Raw genomic sequence first — 25,944 nt, 5'->3', positions numbered from 1 at the left:
AATAACATTTTTGTGTCTCAGTGCAAAAGATATATTCCAAAAGAATATCATAAAAGCCGTGCCCTTGATAAATGTTCCCCCACATCTTCCCCTCTCTGTACCCAAACAGTAAAATAACTGGCCTTTTTAAGAGACCATCAATAAATAACCAACATAAGCAGTTTTACAGTCACCGTCAAGTAGCAGCAGTGTTTCAGCTTTGACTTTAAATACATATTCACAAACAACAGTGTGTCACTGTACACCCACAATTCATCAGAACAACTTCAACAATAGATAATAATAATTACAGTTGTATTGATAATAATTACCATGACAATAACAACAGAAAAAAGATATGCAATGTATCACATCTGCATTAAAGTATTTACATTGCTTATTCAAGTTCTGTGGCTTATTTTCCCGTGTGTGAATTTCCCAAGTAAAAGAAGGCAATGGAGTGTCTCTAAGGTAAAGGGCTGGGAGTGGGGAATTCATCAGCTGGTACAGATGCTGTTGATGGAGATGATGGCCGGGTCCACCAGGCCCATCTCCTCGTGCTCATTCACGCACAGCTGATAGCCACAGCCCCGCCGGCGTTTCAGCGGGGTCACCTTTGCGTCGGGCTTGGCGCGAGGGGGGAGGAGGAAGCCCACGCTCCCCGCGATCAGCATGTGCCAAATGCTGTGGATGTAGAAGTAGTTCTCCTCCGTCTCCACGAAGGCGTAGAGGGCCACAGCGGACGTGGCGATCATGGTGCCCGGGAAGAGGAAGAACACCCAGCGCTTCCAGGTAGGGGGGTAGCAACGCCGTCGACGGATGGTACGCACCGTCTGACAGAACGACAGACAGACAGAAAATGTTTGACTCACACACAGAATCAGTGTTTTCAGCTTGATCATTTACTAAGTTTACAACAAAATGCTACAGTTAAAGTTTATTCTGTAGTTTCAGTTTTAGAAAACTGATCTTAATAATCAGTTTGCGTAGATTTTTGACATTATTTGTTGTGGTAGAATATGTGGCAGTCATTTTATGTAATTCTATGGCAAATGTCTCAATCTCTGTGAATTTCTGTGTGACAGCTGCAGTAACCTTGAAGTTAGACAGATGGGTTAGTGACTGAAACGTTACTGTGGATGCACTGATCAATAGGCCAGCGATCATAATAGATGTTCTAAATAGTTCATCAGTACTTAGCCGATCACTGCTTCAACTGCCTGAAAACATTATTGGCTTATTTTGTTATTTATGCTCATGTGCTATTTGTCAGTAATTGAATATGATCCTTTTTATTTTTGTTTCAATAGAGAATATCCATTCTTTAAGTGGCCTTGGCATTTTCAATTTCAGAATTGCCAGGAGCGAGAGAGGCGCAGAGAGAGACTTGGTCATTTCATTTCACTCCTTTGTGAACAGAGTGTTTAGAGAGTGTGTGATTATTGTATTCATTGACTATTTTCAACTGTTAATAAACACTGACAGCTCACATATATTAATTTCCCTAAACATTACCATACAGAATCCCAGGAAAATGTATAAGCCAATTATGAATGACCAAAAAAAATATATGCTAGCAGGAAAACATCTCTGATTGATTTATTATGCTGTATATATTTTAGGTTAAAGACTAATGATCCATCTGAAGCCAAATGGGGAAAAAATATTTTACTGTCTTTTCAGTTAGGGTTCCTGCCTGTGTGTGTTTTACTGGTAAAGACAAACAATTTCAGACGAGGATGGTCTTTTCATGCATAAGTCAGGAACCCCACTTGGATTGGAGAATCAGGGATTTTTGGCATTGACAGATTTGAACTTCTCCCCTACCACTTACAGCACATGACACCTCCGCAAAGCAGCAGACGCTCTGTGCCCTCCGCTTGACTGATCTAATTTGGTTGTGTCTGGGAACATTCAGAATGCCAGGCTTTGCAGAAACATGACAAGCTGATATGAAAAGGCCTTCATAGAAAATGTACGCTGCTGAAATGCAGAAGTATGGCACTGAAGAGAATGCTGAAATGCAGACATACAGTATTGAACAGCTGATAAATTATAAAGTGACTTGTGATTATAAAGTAATCAAAGCATGTGCCCAAAAGTTATCTTTGAAAAACTGCAACATTAGCATTTGATCCAAGTGAATTTCTATGACAATGTTGCTGCTCTCAATTTGCTATTGTGGCTATTTTGTCTGAGTGCGTTACATTGCCATGGGAAGATGAGAAAACAATACGGCTTTCTTTGTCAGTCCTTGTGATGCTGCACAAAATCTGTGTGGACTTCCATGCTGTAGATCTTGTTACAGTATACCCAACAATGGTATTTGCACTTTGTATTTGTTGAAGAACATATGTCAACAAGCCATCTATAATTGAATTACAGATGAGCCAAAGCCTTAGGAAAAACACCCAAACAGTTGAAGCCTGTGGCTTTATGTAATTCTCTGAAAAGGCTCATATTTGAAAGAGCAAGATACAGTAGTGTTGTGCATGAATTCTGAAGGGCTGTTGTTAATCTCTGAAGAAAGGAATCTTGTCTATGGCAACATATACTGTAACCTACCTTTGGTGCCAAAGCTGGAGGGTTTACTCAGCGGAATTAAACAGTACTTCATCTTTCCCTGCTTCTGTACAATCCTCCAACTCGCTAACTCTCAGAGCTACAACTCCCACACTTTATTCAATGCAAAGCTTTCTCCGAGGAGGCCACAAACCTTGTTTTCAAACTCATGTCAGAGCTTTGGCGTTAAAGGCTTTTTTTTCCAGAACCTTGCCTGAAAGACTATTATTTTTTATCTTCTCAGTTCAGGGAGCACATTATGACTCGGAGAAGAGTCAGTGAAAGTACAAGCTGACTTATAATGGAACTACAAGGCATGACTAATACCCACAGGCTGCGAAACTTTTAAAGCCCCTTCCATGCTAATGTGAAATAGCTTCATTGGTCAGAATCCCATAGTTTCAGGCATGCACATGTTTCAGCCCCATGTAACCTTAAGTGACGGATTAAGTCCCTTTACGCCTGCCGTGCACCAGGAACAATGGAAGGACAATGCTGACACTTTTCATCTGCATGTTCAAACTCAGTGTCGGACATGTTAGCCCATGAACATCATCGCTACATTATGCATGAGAAAACCCAGATATTTCATCCTGTGCAAGGTGTCAATCTTAGAACAGTTGAAGTTCACTTCCAATATGCTATACATCTTTTTCAATCTATTTTGGAAAAAAAATCATTACTTAATGTCATTCTTTATCTCTAAAATAGAGGATCCAGTATGGAAAAGTGTTATAATTTTGTCACCAAGGACATACTGTAAGTGGCAAACTTTCCTTTGAAAGTACCATAAATTGCTGTTTTAATTTTGCTTGGTCATAAAAAAACTGAAAACGCACACCACTATTAGTGAGGTGCTGGCCAACAAGAGCGGAGTACTTAAAAATGAAGATAAGGAAAGCATATTATTTATTAGGTAAAGACCAACATTTTGACAAGATGTCTTCATCATTCTGTAAGCATAGACTACTATTAATGTGTATCTTGTTATGTAATAAACCTCTGCAAGGTGTAGACATGTGTGCAACTGTGCAGGAAATCTATGGCTTCCACTTACCCATGCTACAGCCATGATGCCCAGAGCAAACAGGCTGGGACCCAACAGGTTCCACAGGCCGTGGCGGTCCAGCTGCAAAGCCATGGACAGAGACATCGCCCCCAGCAGGTACAGCACCTTCAGACAGACCACACATTAACAAAATGTAATTCTCCCCATTTAAAAAAAAAAAAAGCATGTGTGTTCAAGACAAAGCCAATGCATCTCTGCTTTTGAAGAAATGAACACTGGTCTGGGCTTGCCAAAACTGTTATTTTCTCCTCACAAGTTGGAAAAATGGCAATAGAGGCTTTGCAGTCATGTCACAAATCGCTTAGCAACCATGGCTAGTGCCATGGAGGTCCTGTGGAGAACTGACTGTGCTCAAATAACAACCACGCAAGAAAAAAAAAATGAAGAAGACTGCTGTGGTGTGGGTGCAGGCCAATTCAGTAATGTCCTAAAAAAAAAGTTAACAGTGTGATGTTCCGTGACACTAGTCTCTACTCCAAAGCACTGAGTTGTGAAGTGACAGCTCATTAACCTAAACAAACAGATGTTTTTTGGTGTTGTTAGCTAACCAAATAGCTAACAGGCTAATATAGCAAAACAACTGATGTGAATGATGCAACCACCCAGTACTAGCGCTAGCTTTACTAAATGGGATATCCAGCGTGTAAATAGTTATAGTTATAGTGATGGGTTAGCTAACCAGATACTATGGTTAGGTAGCTAACAAGCTGGCATTATCTAAACACACAATTAATCAGATGTATCAGTGGGGAAATTATCAGTTCCCTGTCAAAAACAGCACAGAAATTAACCATGTCTATTAATTAAATTCTGTTGAGTCAGCCAAGTTGTACATTTAGGAGAAACACAACCAGCTGTTCACAGCCACTGTTGTCCAAGAGCTGACGGGTCCATTATGGCTGCCAGAGAGAGCGTTACACCACCTGAAAGTTCTCTATGCAGACTGAGAACCACAACATAACAACAAAAAGAAAACACTAACAGTAGAAACCAATGCTACAAAAACAATTGAACTTTAATTTTTTTTGTCAAGCTCACAATTTGACAGAAAGCCACAGGATAGAAGAGAGATACAACATGAGTGAAAAGACGATCAATAAGCTGCGCTACACATGCTTTGGGAAACCTAAGCCTGTCCAGAATGCCTGGGGTCTGCATTCGTCTGTGGCCGAGCTGGAGGAAGATGTGCGGTAGGGAGTGCGAAGAGAAATTGGGGATTTTAGAGTGGGGAAGGGATGACCCGCCTGCAGGAGAACAGGACTAATTGGCACAGACCAAAGAGGAGAGGAGCGATGTGGAGCAGCCTGAGGACTCCATGCAGCAACGGTCATCAGTCATACTGCGCCACAGGATCGCACAGTAGCACGCACATGCATGTACACATGTATGCAGGCACAAACGCACACACAGTCACGCATAAACGATACTTTAAAAGTCATTTCATTGGCTTACATTGACTTAAATGGACCTAACCCTAACAGTAGTCCTTCCTACTAGTCTTGTCTCGAATCCCTAAAAGAAGCTTTTTTTTCCCTATGTGAGAAATGCAAAAATATCCTTGCAAGATATTTTCTGGTCATTGTATATGTGAGGACTTTTGGACCTCTGATGATAAACCTGGTACACACACACACACATGCACACAGACACAGACACACACACACACACACTAGCAGGTGCTTGTGGGTCCTTCACCCTCTGCTGCTGCTGCGGTCATGCACACAAACAAACAAACAAACACACACATGCACACATCTCTTTCTAGTACAGACACACACACACACACACACACACACACACAGTTCCACTTGCCAGTCCTGACATGTGCGATTTGATTAGTGACTGCGTACTGCAGCGCTCAGCAAAAATGAAAACTCTAGAGGACAGCAGATGTTCGGGCACTCTCCCTCCCTCCCACTACTCCGCCTCCTTCTCCCCCTCCTCTCTCCCTCTATCTCTCATTTATGGACATGGACACACACACACACACACACACACACACGCACACACACACACACACACACACACACACACACATTTTCCCTGAGACCGTTCCATCTTGGTGTGCAGCCAGGGAGTGACCCAGAGAGAGGGTGCACCTGTTAGTGTTTACTGTTATCCACCGCAATATGTCAACAACCACAGAATTTAGCACCACGCATCACTAATTCCAACACATTGATCTTTCAATTTGAGACTACAAAATGAGGCATAAGCAGTACTCATTAATAGACCTGCTTGATAGTTTTTTTTTCCCAAGTTTTCCTCCTCAGTAGCACTCTTCTCACTACTCTAATCCCTCTTCGATTCGGGGCTTATCTCAAGTTGTCCACCGTTAATGTGGAGCACTCAGCTTAGATGCGGCCACACTGTGTATTGCCTCCATAACGCTCAACACACATCACAGTGGACATATGTTACGGTCAAAGTTGACCCGCGCTCACTCCTCTCTTCTCCAGCCTGCTTTCACAAACTACAGGTCTGTAAAAATAGGGATAATCTAATATATTTTATTCCTCCCAGCTGAGCCATTGGACTTGACTTTCCTTTAACGAGGATTAGGTACGTACCTGTTTGATGATAGACTTGAGCCTGGCCATTGCAATGACAGTGACCCACACCGACATGAGCGAGCCGAGGAAGTCACAGAACTGCAGGACGTCATACTCCATGATGCAGAAGACCACAATGCCTGGCTGGTCACACGCATGGTAGAACTGCCAGGAGAAAGGGGAAAAGGGAAAAAGCTAGTTTTAGCCTTGGGCCAGCAAGAAGCACAGAGTTGTTGTCACAGAAAAACCATACAACTGCAATTTTGGTGATCTTCTTCTTACTCCTTTACACCATTGTTTATGTGTTGAGTGAGTTCAGAGACTCTTGGGGCATTGAAACCTTTAAAAATCTCAGTGTAAAATCTAAAAAATGCATGGGCAGCGGTGAAAAAAAATAAACACTCTATTTACAGTATCTATGAAAAATGTATTTTTTGCTAATACATGACATTAGTCCGACAATGACAATAGGCTAAATATGGTGCTTAAATCCCTGCCATTTTGAATCCCAATTCAAGTAAAAAACCTCAAAAAGTCCACTGAAAAATGACTGCAGATCGGAAGTTTGGTATCAAGTGAAAGCAATGTACGATGATTAATCCCCTTTTCACCAAATCCCTTTGGATCTCATTAGACAATTATTTTTCTTTCCACAGATATATTTGACACTTGCATTCATAATAAAAGCATCAGGTGTACTTGTGAAATTTATTGTCCAACCATAAAGCAGCCATTAGAATATTTCTCTCCATCAGTCTGTGTGGGGAAATTGTAGTTTTTCTCATGTCTCATAAAAACCCAATAGCGGCACATAAAGCAGCAACGCTCTTCCCAATTGTTTGTGCCGGTATCAGACCCAAAAATATTTTATAGGTCAGCCCCAGTTTAGTATTCTGCAGAGGGTAGAAGAGTGCAGCAGTCTGATTGTGTGACAGTCACTCACCGTGGAGAAGAACATGGTGAAGATGTAGACAGAAGCCTCCAGGAGGTAGTGGCTTCGGATCGCGATGGCCACCGGCGGAACGAACATCAAGTTGCTGAGACAGAGGAGCAGGGTGGAGAGGAGCTGGAAGCTATAGGAGTAGGCCTCCGAGTTGTCTGTGCATCCCCAGCCATCCCAGCCTAACACACACACACACACACACACACACACACACATATATACCGATATATTATGGTTACGGTGGTTTGTGTTGTGTTTGATCTAAGAGAGTAGATGTAAGAGCTGGACAATACAGTAATCCAAAAAAAAATCTAAATTGCAATATGAACTTATGCAATTTCCAAATCACAGAGGCTGCAATTACTTGCTTAAGAGAGGGGTGTCCAAAATAGACTAATAAATGGTATTTTATTATTTATAATAAAAGGTAGTTTAGTGCTCTGGTTAATCTTTGGTCCATGAATCAAGTACAATATTGGTAAAAACCCTTTATCATATTCAAACTCAGTAAATCCTGCACACAGACATCTTTCTTTTTCAAATCACTTTTATCAATTTTAAAGTTCTAAAAAAATATTACAAGAAAAACTTATGATGATATGAATCATAGTTTAAATCGCAATTTGCTGTTATATAATTGCAATTAGATGTTTTATCAATATCTTCCAGCCCTAGAGGTGCTGACAGAAAAGCTTTAGTTTTTAGACTGTTTAGGTTGGGAAAAGATGAGGTCAAAGAAATCTTCTTCCCTGAATCCTAAACATTTTTTTTGGAACACCTCCTTAAATCTTTTGGCTAAATGGATGGAAACAAATCCTTGGTGAATTGGTCTGTTTCCAAAGTTCAACCAGTTAGAATTTATCTGTCAGAGTGGATAAAAGGGCTGATGAAGTGTCCATCTCCGGCCGCTTCATCAGCCCAGTCTGATAAACAGACTTTCCTCTGTGAAAAATAATCAAACATAGATGAAAGGTCATTTATCCTGCACAATGGAACCTCCTGATGTAAGCTCACTCCTATTAAAATGCCCCTACTTTGCCATTTCAGTTCCTTATCAAGTGGTGGCTTGGGTAAGTCTGGATGTGTATGATTCGTGCCCAGTGGTGAATGGAGGGTTTGCAGTTCTGAGACAGTCCAAGGGCAAGTGCTGAATGCAGAGCGCCTGCCAGCAACCAGTCACACACAGACACAGACACCCAAGCCCTAAGCATGACAATTAAATGAACTGAAGAAGACGACTGCTAATAAAAAAAAAGATCAAGAAGATCAGATTTGTAAAAAAAAAAAAAAAGCCCCCAAGGACATTCTTTGTTTAGTGTCATAAGCTTATCTTTTATTGAAAAGCTGTTCTGAATTAAGAGCGTGTTTTATTGCTTTATCAAAAAGGTTTATATTAGAAGATTAATAACGAGGCACTCTGACTCATTGGACCAAGGCACATACAATTTAATCGCACTACTGTGAGTTCAAGTCTGGAAATGACCTATGTCATCCCACCTTGCTCTCTCTCCCATCTCCCTGTCACTCTGCATGATATATTATACAGCAAATTAGAAATTCTTTGCTGCTGCAGAAATCATTAAAGTTTAATCTCATCTTATATGCAAAAAAAGCTTTTGAATACTAATTAAAATCACTTACTTGAGATTACTAATTCATTGTCATGCTTTTTACTATTTGCTAATTAATGATTACTGATTTAGATTACTAATTAAAAGCATTATTGAGCATACATAATATTCATGCAATTATTTTTCCACTTATGTCACCCAACTTGTATGTTTGTTTAATCAATAAATAGCTCCCAGAAGTACGTGCCAGAGTCAACTGGTGCTTTGTGATTACGATGTGAAAATAAAGTGGATGGCAAAGAGGACCAAAAAGAATTAGACCGCCTCCTAATCTGAATTTAGTTTATTTCAAGGAGCTTGGGTCTGTATGGCACATTCACAGTATGTACAAATTCAAATCAACAGACCAGGGGCAAAAAAAAACAAAAAAAACATTGCAAGCCTGGAAAATGCATGGACAACACACTCTAAAGCAAAATATTTCTGAAAGTATTTTGTTACCTGCTTTGCATTCACATGCAGCATAAAGGTAGTTGTTGGTGCGCAGGAGTTTGCACTGCCCATATGTCCCACAGTCATTGATGCATGGAGTCAGGTATGAGCGCATATACACCTCAGCTGTAACATTGGTGCATGCCTCAAATCTGGGAAAGTCACAGATAGGCAGTGGATTAGATGGGAAGGAGGATCAGGAAGCCAGTTCAGGTGTGTCGGAGTCTTCACTCCGACACACCTGTGCGCTGTCAAACATCTACTGTGAAACTTTAACCTCGATTATGAATCTTAACACCTCAGATGCAAATTTTCACAATCCTCTTCTATCACCTTCATGTCAACATTTTGGGAAGACTCTTCTTTGTTTTTTGTATCACAGGAAATACATATCAACCAAAAGGTAGAAGTTTTTGGGAACAATTCCCAACCCTGTCTGATATTGATTATGGCTGATATTGGCACTTACAATCTAGTTTGAAATTGCTTTTAGCTAGCTATGTGTAGCTTGCATACCCACAAATGCATCATGAGCCTGTACATAATTGTCACTTGTTTATCCCTGACTTTACATGGAACATGGATGCAAGCAAAACCTTGTACATTTCAGCTACATGGACACTTTTCTAATTGATCGGTTCTATGATCAATCACAAGGAATGAAACTCCAGGAGGTAACAGATGTATGTTTCTTTGCTTTTCTCAGACCTCATTTGCTAATTAATGCAGCTGCTCAATCTTGTTTGCTTGCTTTTTTTATAAGTTAAGTTATATCAATCAATTTAATTGTAATCTGGAAGGCCACCTTTCGTTCACCCCACCTCTTTTGTCTCTAATTAGATTTGATTGATTTAACGTGGAAATCAAATAGATAGAAATGTGAAGTTTACCACATATTTTCATACCTCAGCAATGCTCTCATGTGAGGATCAGTCTATGAACCACACCATCTGTTATTCAGATTCAATTAAAACTCCCAAGTGTCTGGGAAAAATCTGCTTAATTTTATTCTGTTCACATTTTCTTCAGTTAAGGGTTCAGCCATACAGTTCAATCTGCTGAATAGCTAATGGTTAAAAACTGATAGCAAACTTTCATTTTGACATCTCAAAGGAAAAATCCATCCTCAGATTCTCTTACACTGTTATATATCATCAATCTATGTTGTGCAATGCATTCCAGGAGTTATTTTTTGTCCAAGTGTTGTAATTTACTTTTTTTTTTTTGTATCCACTTTCCCTCAACCTGCCTTGTCTGCTTCTACTTCAGTTAGTGATTTCCTGTATCTCCCAGAATGACTTTGACAACCCCCAGAGAGAGAGATTGGGCCTGAACTTTAATGACAGTGAATGAGAATAAGAGAAAGAGTTTTGTCTTCAGTCAAGAACAAGTGAGAGTCGTGGCTCTTCCTCAAAACACGTGTTCAAGTGTTTTAGGGTGGATTTTTCCATTAAGATTATTTGTGTCCCGCTACAGCACAACACATACTTGAATCATTTTGTTGAAATTCCATAACCTGTGATTATAGTAACATCTAAAATCTCCTTTTAAGAGCTCAAAGTCTAACCCTAGAACATCTAAGATATTATGCTAAGTGCGGACCAGAAGCATGTTCATTAAGCCAATCCCAAATTAATCTACTGGGTGACAGATGGGAAAGGATGTAAACTGATCGAGGGAGGCTGCACCACTTAAACAGTGGGCCTGGTGCCTTCATTAGCAGATTGAATAATAATGTTGGTAAACCACCAGTAACGTTTAAACAAACACACTTTGCCATTTTTTGCTGTAACTGACAGCAAACCTTGTCTCACATAGGTAGAAAAGGTTTCATAACCTTGGGACCAAGCTAAAGAATTGATGTTGCATTGTCAAATATCAAAAATGCATGGCGTCAGTCAACTGTTTTTGGTCAATTTCTGCCTGAAAAAAATACTTTTGGGAGACACTAGACTTTATAATCTATTTCAGTCCATTCTAACGACACAAAAATCTGTTTGTGTCCTTAGAATTATCCAAAGAAGCAGAGTGTAAGCATGTAGGAGAATCTAACGACTATCGATACAGAAGCAGTATTGCTATTGCCGGTCTCACCCATGTTCAGTGGCACAAAGAGAGCGCAGACTGAGGTACCAGGTGCCTGTTTGTGGGTAAGGAATCCTCAGTTTGGTGATATTGGAGGAGGCATTTACAGAAAGGAGAAAGCCGGCCGACGATTCTGCAAGAGAGGAAAGAAACGGAGGAGACGGTGGGGCAAAAAACATTAATTAATGCCATGAAACCGAGAGTTTGAAACCAAAGAGAGCTTCTCACTCAAACCGATTCATACAGGAAATACATTTATTATTAGCAATATTTCAATGGACCTGCCGGTAAAATCTGAAAAGGCTTATATTTACATACCTGATTCGCACTTCACTGAAGAATTTTCTCGTAGGAAAAGAGGCATCCCATGGTTCAGGCAGCCAAACACTGTGACGTTTGCTCCTTTTACTGTAGACTGCAGGAGGAAACACAAGCAAACCACACAGACATCATTTATCCATCCAGCCATCAGCCATCTGCTGGCATCATGTGGGTGTGCTAACGCTGTTCAGGATTTCCTTAGGTCTCCGTTTCCTTTAGCCATAAGACAGTAAACTTTAAAACTAACAAATCGACCGAAACTGCTTACCCTCTGTCTGTCTGAGGTAGCTAAATGAAGATGTTGGCAGTTAATCTCCCTAAAGCATGAATTATTAATTAACAAGGCTCATAAGAAAATGGAGAATTATTCAAACATGTGGAACTGGCATATGCTTATGCAAATACCGCACAGAGGTGAAACCAGGCCGGTGCAGTCCAATCCGGTGTGCCAGTAAAAGAAAAACAGGGGTACAAGCATAATAGTGAGAAATATTGGATGTGTTCACAAATTGGCGCTCTGATCATCAGCGGGAGGTCAGGCACCAAATTTGACTGTTCATACATTTCAAAATTCCTCTTCATTTATTCAGAGAGTCTCTGTCTAGTATTCAGTGTGCACAAGGAGCAGACGCTGTAGAGCTTTTGAATGTTTACAAAAATGGTGAAAGGTATCCAACTAATCGGCTAAACTTGAAAGCAAACAAGCTGCCAATCAGCAACAGTGGGAATGAGTCTTTTATCAGAACTTGCCACAGCATTTACAAAGATGCAACATATTACATGCATTGTGTGCAAAGGGAGATTCAGTTTATATGCTTGTGGTAGGTTTAAATTATTAGTTTAAATGGGCTATAACTAGGATTTTTACCACCCCATAGCACAAAATGACCATAATATATCTGCGGGGACTTGATAGAGTTATTGATTAACACTAATGACTCAACCATTACTTCACCAGGTGCTGAGATTTTATGGCTTTCAAAACTCTTTTTTTGGCCCGTACTCTCTGTTTTGGAACAAAAACTCCCTGCCCATTGGCATTTCAAGACACTCCCATCATTTCCCCCCCTCAGATTCTATGGCTCAACACTAATCGATTGCACACATTGCTTTTCATTTCAGCCTTGACAGTTTTCTGCCATTTTGAATTTCATGCATAACCTTTCTTTTTTTTTCACTATTTCTCGCAAAGTTGATCCAGTCTCCACTAAATTTTGAACACAGCACATGTGGATGTCCTATTTTATAGCTGTTACACAGAATTTTGCAACCTTGCAATAGCACCTATTTGTTTTTAATCTCTCCTAGAAACATGCCTCAACCTCACCAAATTTTACACGCAGCATATATCATCTTTATATTACAGAATTTTGATGCCTGTAACCATTTGGCGTTGATGCACAAAAGATGGCAAACACACGCAAACAGGAAGGGATGCATAATTCCGTAATCCCGAAATGTTTGAGCAACCAAACTTCATATAAATGTAAAGGGCTTAAAAGCGTGTCCAACCACATTTGGCTGAGCTCGACAGCTTTACCATTAGGCCAAAAAATTGGCAGTTTTTCAAATGGCAATATGTCAGGCACCGTTTCACCTGCAGTAGCAGGACTGTCACCCAAATGTTCTATCTGTGAGATGTAGCACTTTTCTAAAATGATGAATCAAGTTTATATTCTCACTGTCAAATCAGTTTCCCCATGGGCTTGGACCCCCACTAATGGCTGCTTGCAGCTATATTTATTTCTTGATACTTTTCCCTTGTGAAATCTATTATCTGAACCATTCATACAAAATTCAGGAAAACACAATAAATGACACCCACCATAAATACACATCACAGGGTCATATTGCCCCCACTTTATCTTCCCCACACTGTTTGCCTGTTTCGAACTGAATTTTTGAGAATTTTCGAAACTGAAATTTTACTGATTACTTTTAAGTCTCAGTCTGGCCTCCAGCTACATCTCAGATCGTTTCCCCTCTTTGGAGCCTGACTGCAGCCTGAGGCAGGATGCTGACCGCTCCTAAACCCCCTGAGTCTTCTCCGTCTCGGCCCCTAGGCTTTGGAAATCCCTCCTGAGGAGATTACTGGCAAAGTCTGTGGAATCTTTTAAATCACATAAACACATTTCTATTGTGATTTGTTCCTGTTGTATTTGTTGTATTGTTTTATCCTTCTGCACCCCATTTTTAATTCAAGTCTGGCATTTTTATTGTTAATCTTGTTGGGTTTTATTTGTTGTTGTACTGCTTGTAAAGCACTTGGTGATATGGTTTTGAAAATTGCTATATTAATCAAGTTTATTATTATTATTATTTACAAACCTGATCCATTATGCAGCTGTTAGCTCGCATTGTGAAATGTGACTGGCAGAAGTAATCAGGAGCTCTGTGTCACAACAATGCAATGTTGAAGGTTACTGACTGAAGCAAACTACTGTAGCAAACTCCTGAGTTAATATCTCTACAAAAGCCAACAACACTCAAAACTTGTAACTAATGCCAGGTTGTTGCTCTAACCATCTTTCTTTACTCATGTGTCTGTCTGGCTAATTTCCCATGAGTTCTGCTAATGACGAGCCTGACAGGACATGATGCCAACTGATGCATGAACATCAATGAAGCTAGCTTGTGTAGCAGCATGGATAGCACCATGCACTGCACGTACAGCCCAATGCCCAAACTAATTAAAAGAATATGAATTTGCAAAATAGCAGTTGCTATGAAACTGGACACAAAAAGATGAGCTTATTATTTTACTGCTATTCAAACTGCCCCATGTTGTTCAATAAAAGTCAAAAAAAGTGTTTTGGCAAGTTGCTCACCTTGTTAGCCTACTATCGCTGCTTAGAAACAGTGAACATTTGGGGGTTTTGTCTTTGGGGATGCTCCAGTGCAATATGTTCTGCTCAAATTAAACACCTATTGTTTTACATACAACTTTTTAGAGGATGGTGTGTGAATAAATGTGTTATAACAACAGTAACATATATAAGCCAATAAGCCAATCTCAGGGTATAACACTGATCACAGTGCTTAAAAAAATGTCTTGGATGAAATGTAATTAAAACAATCCAATTTTGGTGAATTATCGGTGGAATAAAGTCTATACGGATTCTTTTCACAGCCTTTCACAGCCTTTCACTGAGATTGATGCAAGGCAGAGAAGCAGCTCCAGCTACTGTCTCCCGAAGCCCTGCAAGTCTGCCAAAGAGTGCCCCACTGGTAGTGGTTGATTGGATTCTGTGCCTGTGACAAGCAAGTGACAGATCATTGCAAAGGAGGGAGAGAGTGTCCATAGAAAAATATAGTAAGATATTCACTCTGAGGAATACATCTCGTTGCTCATAACAATCACAGCAACCAGAATTCATCATAACATATTTTCTTTTACATTCACATTCTTGTTGCCACAGAGAATTCCCCCATATCTATCAACCAACCAACCAATCAATAAACCATCCAACCAATTATTCAGTCAATTATCATCCTTTTCCTAAAATTGTAACGTCATTTATATTGAGCATTCAAAGACTGATGTTTGGATTTTATGCTCTCTCCTCTAGTTATTTGGTCACATACTGTTTTCTATTAGGAGAAAAATGTGTAAAAGTATGTGTAACTCTCTAGTTATCATGTTCCTGGCTCCTTGTAGCCCTACAGAGCCACTGTGGGTGCATTCCTAATGCCATTAATATCTGAAGGACAGACAAATAAAGTCCTATCAAACCCTAGTCTGCTGATTTTGTGTTTTGCTCCTTCTGAATTAGAGACATATGCCACCAGGCAAACACTGGTGTCTGCCTCATTCTGAACTTTTTCAGTCCCCACAGGAGATACCATGACCATACCAGCATCCATATTTAGCAGGGTAGCTCAGCCAGACACTTTGTAAGTCCAATTACCTCCCTTGTTAGATGGGGATTTTCCTTGGGCAAGCTGTTACATATTTAGTTACTTATTTCAATCTGCTCCAGTGGTGAAGGACAGGTGAAGTCTAGGAGGGTGAGAGAGCCAAAACATTCCTATCCAAGACCTTGAATATATTTTGACCAAGGACCAAGATTCCTTTGGCAGTCTGGTAAATATTCACTTGTATGACCGGGATTGTACATTTTAGCAATGTCAAGAAATTCCTCAAACATCATCAACACATGAAAGCACAAACTCTCAAGCAATCAATCACAGCTTCCCTAAGTGGCGATATTGTCAGCTGTGGAACTCACCATGTTGAGCTTGAGCTCCATGTTGAGGACCCCTCCGCTGTCTAACACAGGCATTAGGTTGATGGCGAACACAGCGGCCCTGTCAGGTGGAATGGATATGTTGGGACCAAAGAAGACGTAGAAGTGCACAGAAAAGGTGTCCAGCTCATTGCGTAGTGTTGGGCGGATGGGCCAGCACTTGTTGGCGTCAGCAGTGGGGGCGAGGTAAACGATGCTCTCCTCTGACGTGTGCAGGTGGCTGGCGTTCTGCGACAGGCTGGGCAGGTCGGCCATCGACAGCGTCTCCGACAAGGAGAGACCCATTGCCGTTCCAAAAGACTGGGGCATGTTCAGTGATGAGCTGGGCGACGCTTGGTCCTTCGACAGATTGGGTTTGGAGCAATCTAGTCAGAAGAGGAAGATTTACAAAAGAAGTACAATCAAATTGACGTTTGTATGTGAGCTAAACCTTTTGGTGCATTACCAGACATTTGATGCAAAAGGTTTTTAAAACGCACCTGCAACATCCAGTCCAATGTAATATTCCCTATCATCAAATCAAACAAACAATCCCTATCAAATCTCAAACAAACAAGCAATAACTAAGTCAGTTATGCTGCTAAGCAACCAAGTCTTTTGCAAATGTTTGGAATGATCCCCTTCAGCTGCTTTTCAGAAAGTAAACAGCAAGGTTCAGTACTGTACACTGGTTTTTAATGAGACAAAGATTCACAGTAATTACAAACAGTATGCCTTTACTCAACACAAAGCAACTCACAGCAAAATGGTCATTGATGGCAACTGGCAAAGTACCATCAAATACCGCCAATCCCCAAGGGGAAGGATTTCAAAGGTTTTTCTAGCTCAGCCTGGTTTGCATAGAGTTGTCTCTGAAAGGGTTTGAAGTATTTTGATGTACATGTAGGAAGGCAGCTGAAGCACTTCTAAAAATACTAAAATACTGTTGTCTCTGGACAAATGTAACTGTGGTTGAATCAGATAAATTATAAAGTTGGTATAGACCAAAATATATACATATACTGTATATGTATGTATATATATATGTATGTGTGTATGTGTGTGTGGGTGGGTGGGTAGGGCTGGAGGGGGCTGTGTAAATGTGTTGTTTCATAATATTCATAATGTAAAGACCGAGAATGGGTTTAATTTTGCTCTCATATATCAAATAAACTATCTTCAATGCTCAATCATCTTAAGAGCAAAATACTTGCAGAGAAAATATAGTATAAACAATGATAAAGCTCCACCTAGTTTCACCATCCTCTGTATAGCACGCAGCTATTATATCTATAAATTGGAGATTGGACTTCTGGGACAGAGCTTAACAACAACAACCAGAAACAGCTAGGAACCATACGAAGGAGAGACTCCAGCTGATGGTCTTTCCCTGAGTTTGAGGTATTCTTCAATTTAAGAGCAAATCCACAAAAGGTCAAGTGAAATATGCCTGGCAGGCAGAGGAAAAGAGAGTGTGAATAATTAGTGTCTGTGTTGCCATGGTGACAAAGTGCATCGTACAGTGTCGAGCGGAGGGAGGGCTTGCTACATGGAAGTGGACTTCCCACTGATTTGTGAGCCATCCCTGCGGAGTGAGCATAAAGAATATCAGCTCTCCACAACTCAAAAACAGCATGTAGCACTCAAGCGTGGCATCACTGGCCTCTTAGCAATCACACACGAATTGCTTCAGTTCAGGCTCCCGTCTGGTCTTGTACAAGGCTCTCGATGGTCTTATACTGCGTCTGTCTCCCTTTTCTCTCGCCCATCAAAACATCTGTACAAATTATCAACATTCAATTTCCGCCTGGCATATCTGTGAGAAGGATGAGCATCTGAAACACGCTCTAAAAGACGTGGAGATGTTCCTTTTTATCTAACCTGTGTGTTGATATGGGGGAAAAAAATCACGCTGAGAATCAGCTATCTTCTGAGAGAGCCAATGCAAATTAAAAGCCACAATCCTTGATATTCTGAGTGTATAATTCATGGATATTGGATATGGTATCTAGCAGAGATCTGCTTTGAGTCTCCTCTTGGTCTAATTTGGAGTTCTCAGGTTTGATTCCCCACAAAATTTAAGAAAACCACTGCAGTATCGTCCTAAATTACACATCAAAAGCAGCAGGAGGGAAAATAATGAACCATGCTGGAAGCAAACAGCGCACAAAATGTAGTGATAAGCATTATCACAATTCATTTGACAAGGATAGATAGAAAATCCTACACATCATGTCTAACAAATTATTCAATAATTTTCTTTAATTGGCAAAATTGTTAAAACAGATATAAAAAATCCAAATGGGAAATGAACAATATTGTGAGACATGAGTAACTGTAAAATGAAACAATTATAGAAAAACCAACCATGTGACACTAGAAACTCATAAGAGTTTTTGTGGTATGTCAAACTTATCTTGTAGCATATTAATATTATAATATTAGCATATTAGTATTATTCATGCATACACTACAGACAGCACTTGGTGTTGTAATTGTGTTTGTATTGAACTAATTTCACTAAAGACCTGAAAAGCAAAGTGGGGCTCCAGTACTTCACACTCAAGGACGGAGCGATGAAGGTGAAGCCACCATTATGTGTTAGTACAATGATGCAGTCTCTGATTCTTCAAAGCCTTTATTGGATAAGGTAAACAGATAAGGAGTGATTTTTACTTTCTTCTTGACTGTAACTCAGTGTTCCCTGTTCCATGCTATAAAAACTAAAAACTTTTCTTTTCTATTTGTCTTAAAACTACAGAATGCAACTGTTTGCCTTGCGATTGCAATTCCTGCCCCAAAACTTGTCACTCATCTTCAGCTGTTAATTCTGTGGGATAATCTATCACCGTTAGCTTTCTACGTAGAAAACCTAGCAAACTGGCTAGCATTGTAGCTGAGCCCTTTTGTCTCCTTCCAATGGCGCTAGTGTTGGAAAGCAATGAGGTTGTTCACACGTTTTTTTAAGCGGTTCTTGTCTGTTGCATGTTTAACTTCGCTGTACTTTGTTTTGTTACTGCTTTACACCCTTGTTGTTGTTGCTATGACTTCCCTGTACTCGATAACCACACCCCAGCCCCCTGCTGGCCACACACATACGACACACGCCCACAGCAGATGGTGCCCGTCTCCCAACTGAAAAAACAATTTCAGGCAAACAGGAGGATTTAGGCATGCACACACAGCATCACAGACAGACACAGACTAATAATGTGTAATATATCCAATTTACTTATTGTTATTTTAATGTGGAAAAATGTTGCATATTGCAACTTTAAATTAAGGAGGACTACAACCCTTTGCTGTCAATCCCTATGGATTGGCATCAGGAATTGAAACTGGAATCATCATCTAAATCCATGAAATTCCTTGAGCATGAGAATGAGGATCATGACACTTATCAAGCACATTGTGCCTGTGACAATCACTCACCTGTGACCTGCACCCCGATGCGGAAGTAGACATCGGAGTTACTCAGGTATCTCTCCACTAGAATGTAGTACCATTGTTCCCAGGCAGGTACAAGTGTGTCTAATTCACAAGGGTTCCACTCCCTGCAGTCGAGGGCACTTGAGTTGTGCACCGGCGGCGCCCGCGCTCTTATCTTCAGCACCACGGGACAACTGTCGCCGCTCTTGTTCCTGGTGCTGCAGTTTACCAGCTGAACCTTCACTTTCGAAATATAATTGGGGATGAACACTCTGCATGACCGCAAATTCACACCCAGACGCACACACAGACAAACACATACACACACACACACACAAGCTTTAGTAATACTACATATAGGAATATACAGGGTAGGCTATATAGGATATACATTAATATTATAATATACTAATACTGTATGTATACTAATGTAGTATAATGTAGAATAGTATTGTAGATAATATGTATTCAAATTAATGCTTATTAAACATTTTAAAGAATCTTAAGCCTGTTTAAAATGGCCTAAAATTCTCAGAAGAGAATACTATGCATTTGCCACAGCTGCTGGAGTTTAAGATTTTCAATCATTTCATTGGACCAGGTTTTAAGGTTTGTTTGGCTATTTCACGCACAAAAAAATCTAATACATTCAGTCTTTCCAGGGCAAAGCAAGGTATCCAGTCAATCCATGATGATATTGATTTGACTTGTCATCAAGGTTGGGGACTAATTTAAAATACTGATTACATTTTATGGTAACTTAACACACTACTTTGTTGTTTTTCCAAGTAGGTATATTGATACTTTTGCAGGAATTTCCAAATCAACCTCAGACTTTCTTTAAAAGACTCTTCTTCCCATAAATGAACTGTGTGAATCACTTGTCAGTCTTCTGTCAGTTTCAGGCTTCATTTGAATGAATGGTCTTATAAATTAGACAACCCCTATAATAACAATACTGTGCAAAGGCTAGTGTTTTAAATTCAAAAAGCAAATGAATCCCACACACATTACAATGGCTGAAAACAACAGACTTTCAATGGAAGTAAAACTGTAATATTTAAATGTTGAAGTAAAATGATGCAAAGGGTATTTCCATACCCTTTGCATCATTTTAGATTTTTCTTATGCAGCAATTGACTTAAATATTGGCTCTGCTACCTTTAGGCACCTTGGCAAGATTATGAAAAAATGAACATAACCCTGAAAAAATTCATATTGCTCACAAGAGCGAGGTGACTTTTAGAGAGGGGGAAGTTAATAAAGATGCACAGGCTATGAGCACCAACTTGGAAATTGCATCTTTTTAAAATGAAAATGCAAGATAAGGGTGCTGCAGAGAGTGCGAGAAAATCCCAACTTTAATGGCCATCAAGGAGGTGGACTGTGGAAGTAGACTGGGCAGAAGAGCTTCCTATTTTTCTGCTAGATAATGTACGATTAGATGAGTTATTACTTAGCCAACTCAATGTCCTGACTTTTGCTATTCAACAATTTTAGGGTACATACAGTATCCATGACGTGTTCAGCCCTATGGACATGGAAATGTAATAAGAAGACTTACTTATAAAGTGCAGATCTGTTGTGGATGGGGATCATCTGGTCGATAAAGTATCCAGGATAGAGCACTGAAATCCCAATAAGCCTCTGGACAATGAGCTGAGGTTGGAATAGATACTGGCATTCTTCATATAGACCCTAAAAGGATAAGAGAACAATGGTAAAGATGGTATACTAACGCCAACGATTCCTCAAGCCCTCCCAGGTAAAGAGCAGATTAGATATCATTCAGACTGCCTCAAAATTCTTAATGGACTGTGTGCATAAAGCTTGTCAGCCCGCTGGATTAATATCACTTTGCCCTCCCTGCCTGTCTCACAGTGTAACTCGCACCGAGCATTTCACTTCTGTTGTGCTAATGCTTGATGTGCAATACGCTGTGAGATGAGCCAGGCACACAGAATGACTTTGAACCAGGAGGCTGTGCATTGTTTCTGCACATGGTTCACTGGAAAATGTATTTTAAAATGAAAGGGGCCTTTGGCACCCAAATCAAAAGGACAGGTGTGAATGCCAAATGAGGTCCTTCATTCCTGTCAGCTGATCACTAACCCCTCCTGCTCAAGCCACAATTACTGTGGCATGTCATTAGAGCGGGAGGTGCCAGGGTGACCCTTTGATTTATTACAGCCTGTCAGCTGGACCTGCAAATGTATCCTGTGGAGCATGTTGTGTTTCGATTAGGGTTCAACCGAAATGGGTTTTTGAAGGCAGCTACTGATGGAGATATTTTTAGACTGAAGGCGCCAATAGCCAATATTGTTTGCTGATATTCAATAGCTTTAAATGTGACCATTGTGATGCCAAAAAATTACAAGCATTCAGTGTTTCCCCCTTGGCAAGCTGTGAAAGCCTCTAACAGCATTTAGAGCATCATGGGACACAAACACTCTCCACTGAAACCCATATTAATGAAATTATTTTAGGGGAAACTCTGGGATACATTAGGCCTTTAGATGAAGAATTAATTTACAAACACATTATTGAACAATTAAAATTAAACATTACAGGTTTGTAGCTGTGGCCACTCCATCATATCAGCGGTGGATGAAACTGACTGGCCAATATCCAATATTTTTTATTAATAATATATTGGCAAACCGATTTATCGGTGTGACCCGAACTTATGTACGTTATAAACAGTGAATATCTTTTTCTGAGGGATAAGTGAGAGAAAAATGAAGATGAACTTTTTAATCATTACTTTTTAGTCATTACATAAATTAGGTAACCCTGAAGAATCGTGATTGATTATATTGTGTTTTACACTCTTTTCCACTGAGTATATGGCCACAGCCTTATTACTATGGCCTAGGACAGTTCAGTCAATGAACATTCACCAGTGTTGCCTTTACCCAGATACAAGAGGGAATACTTTGCCTCGCAATCAGTAATGTGATACCAAAACACCTCCAGCAGCATAAAAATGGCTGCCACCTGACATAATTCACTTCTCCCATTCCTTCCCATAGTGCAATAGGCATCCAGTTACACCCAGCTTTGTACTGTAGGATGATGGTCCAATAAAAAAATGATGGAAAAGGTATCTGGACAGTATCCAGTATTTCTTTCTGGGTAAATGGGACTGTTTAAATACCCGATGAGGTGAAAAATTTTGTACATTATGAAAACAGCATATTTAGCAAAAGGGTACTCCGAAGAGATAATACAGGTCAGACAATTTACAAAAAACAATGCCTAGAAGAAATACATGCTCAAACGAAACATTATTCTCCAATCTGTAAAATCTGTGTGAAGGGACAGCTTGCTCAAATTGCACCAAGGGACATAACCAGTAAGTCCAAGTAAATATGGCGATAACACAGGTTTGACTACAATTACATTTCATCACTGCTTATTTGTCCAGTTTGTTCCTTACATACTGTGCAGTCAATTGCTGCAGTATGTGACTGAGATTGTTAGCAATGCAATGTGCACTCCCACTGTTCCACTTGCATTACTGCCACCCATGTTTCCTTTTTGAACTTAAATCATCGCAGATTAGAGTCTTGGTTGCTAGGAAATTGCCTCGGGAAGCAGCATTTGGAGACGTTATGCTATTTCTACCGATGCAAAGTGTGTCATTGGAAGCTGATCCCATGTTAGCCATAACTGTTTGTAATCCCAATGTCCCCAAAGCAAACTGCTTCTTTTGTACACACAACGTTGATGGAAACTTTTGATGGTATTTTTGATTGTGTTGTATTCCAGATGCACTTTTGAACTGTAGTGCAGTCACTGGAAGCCACAAAGGAAACACAACTGAACACTACACCAGTGACAAATAAATTGCCTGAAATGGTAATCAGCAGGTGTTTATGTGGCCAAATAGGCAAACATGATGAGGTGAAGAAAGAACTCTCCGATGCCGTTCTGCTTCTTTAAGCTCTGAAACACAGGCTGGAATACTAATACCAGTGAACACTTAAATTATTTTTATTTTTTCTATCAACTGAAGGGGAGTTAAGTGACCATGGAGAAAATATTTTCAATGTAGATCTTATTAAAGTAATAGTCATTTTTGTATAAATAAGATTCCATTTTGTTACTCTCTGTCACCGATAGATAATACACAATAGTGATTCAATTGATAGCCAGTTCATGAAAGCTTTTACATTACTGTTCTAAACACCTGGTGACAGGTGAGTCTTTCCCGCGGAAAACCATCTGCTGCACAGGAAGAGATGTGTGTCACATTTCCAGCAGCAGCAACAGCGGTTTGTTTGGAATAAATAGAAGAAGAACTGGGAAGTTACCATAAGCAGCGATACAGGTGGTTAGTCGCATGGTAATCCCAACATCATCAAGGTTCAGGAAGTGTTTTGTGCATTCATTTGTAGTACCAGATATCAAAACAGCTGGGTTTCACACAGTTTCACTCATTCAATCAATCAGAGAATTTACGGTAAGAGTAATGGATAACTAACCAGTAATGGATGACTAACTGCCCAGCTCAGTGGTTTTGTGCCGGATAGTAATCAATTGCACAACATTTTACTTATTTAGTGAGCGCTTGAAAGAACGGTGGATCAGACTCATATGGTAAGAATAACTTTCTTTCAAACAGAACATGCAGGGTACTACGGCTGTTACGAAGCACAGAGCTATTCTACCATGACAAATCGGTGCTGAGGAGAGAGTGACAGTAGAACGAGGGTAAGAGCTGTTCTGATCTGATCGTGTGATTGGTCAGGAGTTGGCGAGCCTTATGGGTATTGTAGTAGGTGTCATGGAAGAGTATGTGTCTGATGATAAAAAAACAGATTTTTCAACACAGAGGTTGAGACATGCACAATCACGGATGACAGCAATCACACAGTGAAGCCTTATAATCAGCCTGTTTGATACAGATCGGCTGTAATCAGCAATAGAATGCAGTTGGACGGGGGGGCTAACATGGGGAAAATCACTTGTTGAACCAGGGTGACACGTGACTAGCAGGCTCTAAAGCCACCATGGCTGAACACACAAAGAAAAGACCAAAGAAGAGACCACCTACAGAAACAAATTCATCAACGGAAAATCCAAGGAAAAATACGTCACAGTACTGGACACACTGATTGATTGACAAGTGATTGCATAAAAAAGAAGAAACAAGATTTGTATTTGTGATAATTGATCAGTTTCACCTTGACTGAGATCTTCCCTTCATCCTTGGGTAAATGTGCGGCCAGGAACCAATCTCCCGGGAGCGGACTGGTCACGTTGAATGCTCCTGTTGTACGGTTTGGAAGAGTCCAGGTCAACGTAACAGCAAAGGACCCTGGGACAACTGTATCCCGAGGGAAGTGGGTGTAGAGGGGGTTGATGACAGGAGGTGCTCCAGACCTGAAGTACCTATGAATCATAAAACCAACAGCCAAAATCAAATCCTTGTTAGTTGGGCCTAATACTCTTAGAAACAACTGAAGTGTCTGCCAAATACAAAATCTGTCCATCAGAAGTCTGACCAAGATTGTACTGTAAGAACAGCCAACAGTATTAGTGTAGATGGCATCTTCTATCTTGAATATGAAGGATTCAAACATTGATCAGTAAAACATTAATTATATCCAATCCTACACATTTGAATGTGATAACTGTGGCCACGTCAATCACAAAACCACACTGACGATTCAGATCTGAACTATATGTGCTGTCATGGCAAACATTACTTGCCAATCTGATAAAAAATAGACAGGCACAATAAAAAGCTAAACACAGCTAATGTTTCAAACAGCACCTCTTCCATATGGTGAGGCTGCCAATAATAGCTGACACTGCACAGGTTTTGCCAGCTGCTTTACCTTTTCCCCATAGGCAGGCCTCTTGTCTAATGTCTATAAGGCCCTTATCACTATCTCTTTATACCTGACTGAAGGAGAGAACTTAGAAGAGCCACTTACTGGTATCTCAACAACTTTGTAAAGAAGTGTTTCTTCTCGGCTGTGAAAGCCCACATCTGAACACCTTTCTAGCCTCCACATCAATAACAACATCTAGGCTGTTTTGTTTTGAAAGAATCATTCACACATACACACACAGACACACACACACAGACGCTACACAGTCTTACACAGTCACATTGCGGTCTGGGCAGCTGTCTCCGAAAGTGCCCCCTTGCTCCTTGAAGGTGATGAGGTTCCATACGGCCATCATGGTGTCATCAGGCACATTGAAGTGGAACAGTTCCACACTGGCGAAGGAGTTGAAAGCATTCAGCTTACGAGGCGTACGGGTGAAATAATCAGTCACAAAAAGGCAATCTAGGGAACAGAACCAGAAGAAAATTTTGCTGAATATGTGTGAAGGTAATGTAAGGAGAGTTTCATTCCATCCAATGTGAGATAGTTGAAAAAAAAACTGGCACCTACACTTGAGTGAAAATTATGTTAACATGAAAATGAAACACATTATGAGTTACTATTAGTAAGTTATGAATATTTAAGACCTGATGAATGAAACTCAGGTGCCAACATTTTGATGTTTTACTTTATTAGTATTTTTGTGAACTGAACAGGGGCAAGAGGAACCTCTCAGTCTTCAGGCGCTAATGACAAGCTTCTCCTTGAAATTGGCAAACTGTTTGGAATGAGCCAGATCATCCAAAGGTGTGATCGCAGAGTTTAACTTCTTTTTGAGCAGCTGGGGGAGACATATGCAGGCTCACTCACAT

General features: G+C 40.2%; 1 protein-coding gene across 1 annotated transcript; it reads right to left on the bottom strand.

Annotated features, from left to right (window-relative positions):
• Positions 1-476: 476 nt before the first annotated feature.
• Positions 477-25,427, bottom strand: tmem8b (transmembrane protein 8B). The gene is made up of 12 exons (XM_071523179.1): positions 25,345-25,427; positions 24,419-24,626; positions 20,794-20,927; positions 19,233-19,501; positions 15,804-16,186; positions 11,572-11,668; positions 11,263-11,386; positions 9,178-9,320; positions 7,106-7,284; positions 6,181-6,327; positions 3,599-3,715; positions 477-812 (listed from the first exon to the last, which is right to left on the bottom strand). The coding sequence occupies exons 1-12, from the start codon at positions 25,425-25,427 to the stop codon at positions 477-479; spliced, it is 2,220 nt and encodes a 739-aa protein (XP_071379280.1).
• Between the last annotated feature and the right edge of the window lie 517 nt (positions 25,428-25,944).

This window comes from Centroberyx affinis, unplaced genomic scaffold (assembly GCF_046629955.1).
Source record: "Centroberyx affinis isolate AG114_WGS23_722 - 3 ecotype Tasmania unplaced genomic scaffold, CSIRO-AGI_Caff_v1 ptg001070l_1, whole genome shotgun sequence".
Lineage (NCBI taxonomy): Eukaryota > Metazoa > Chordata > Actinopteri > Beryciformes > Berycidae > Centroberyx > Centroberyx affinis.
The sequence above is the reverse complement of the archived record's forward strand: the minus strand, read 5'-3'. Positions and strand labels throughout refer to the sequence as shown.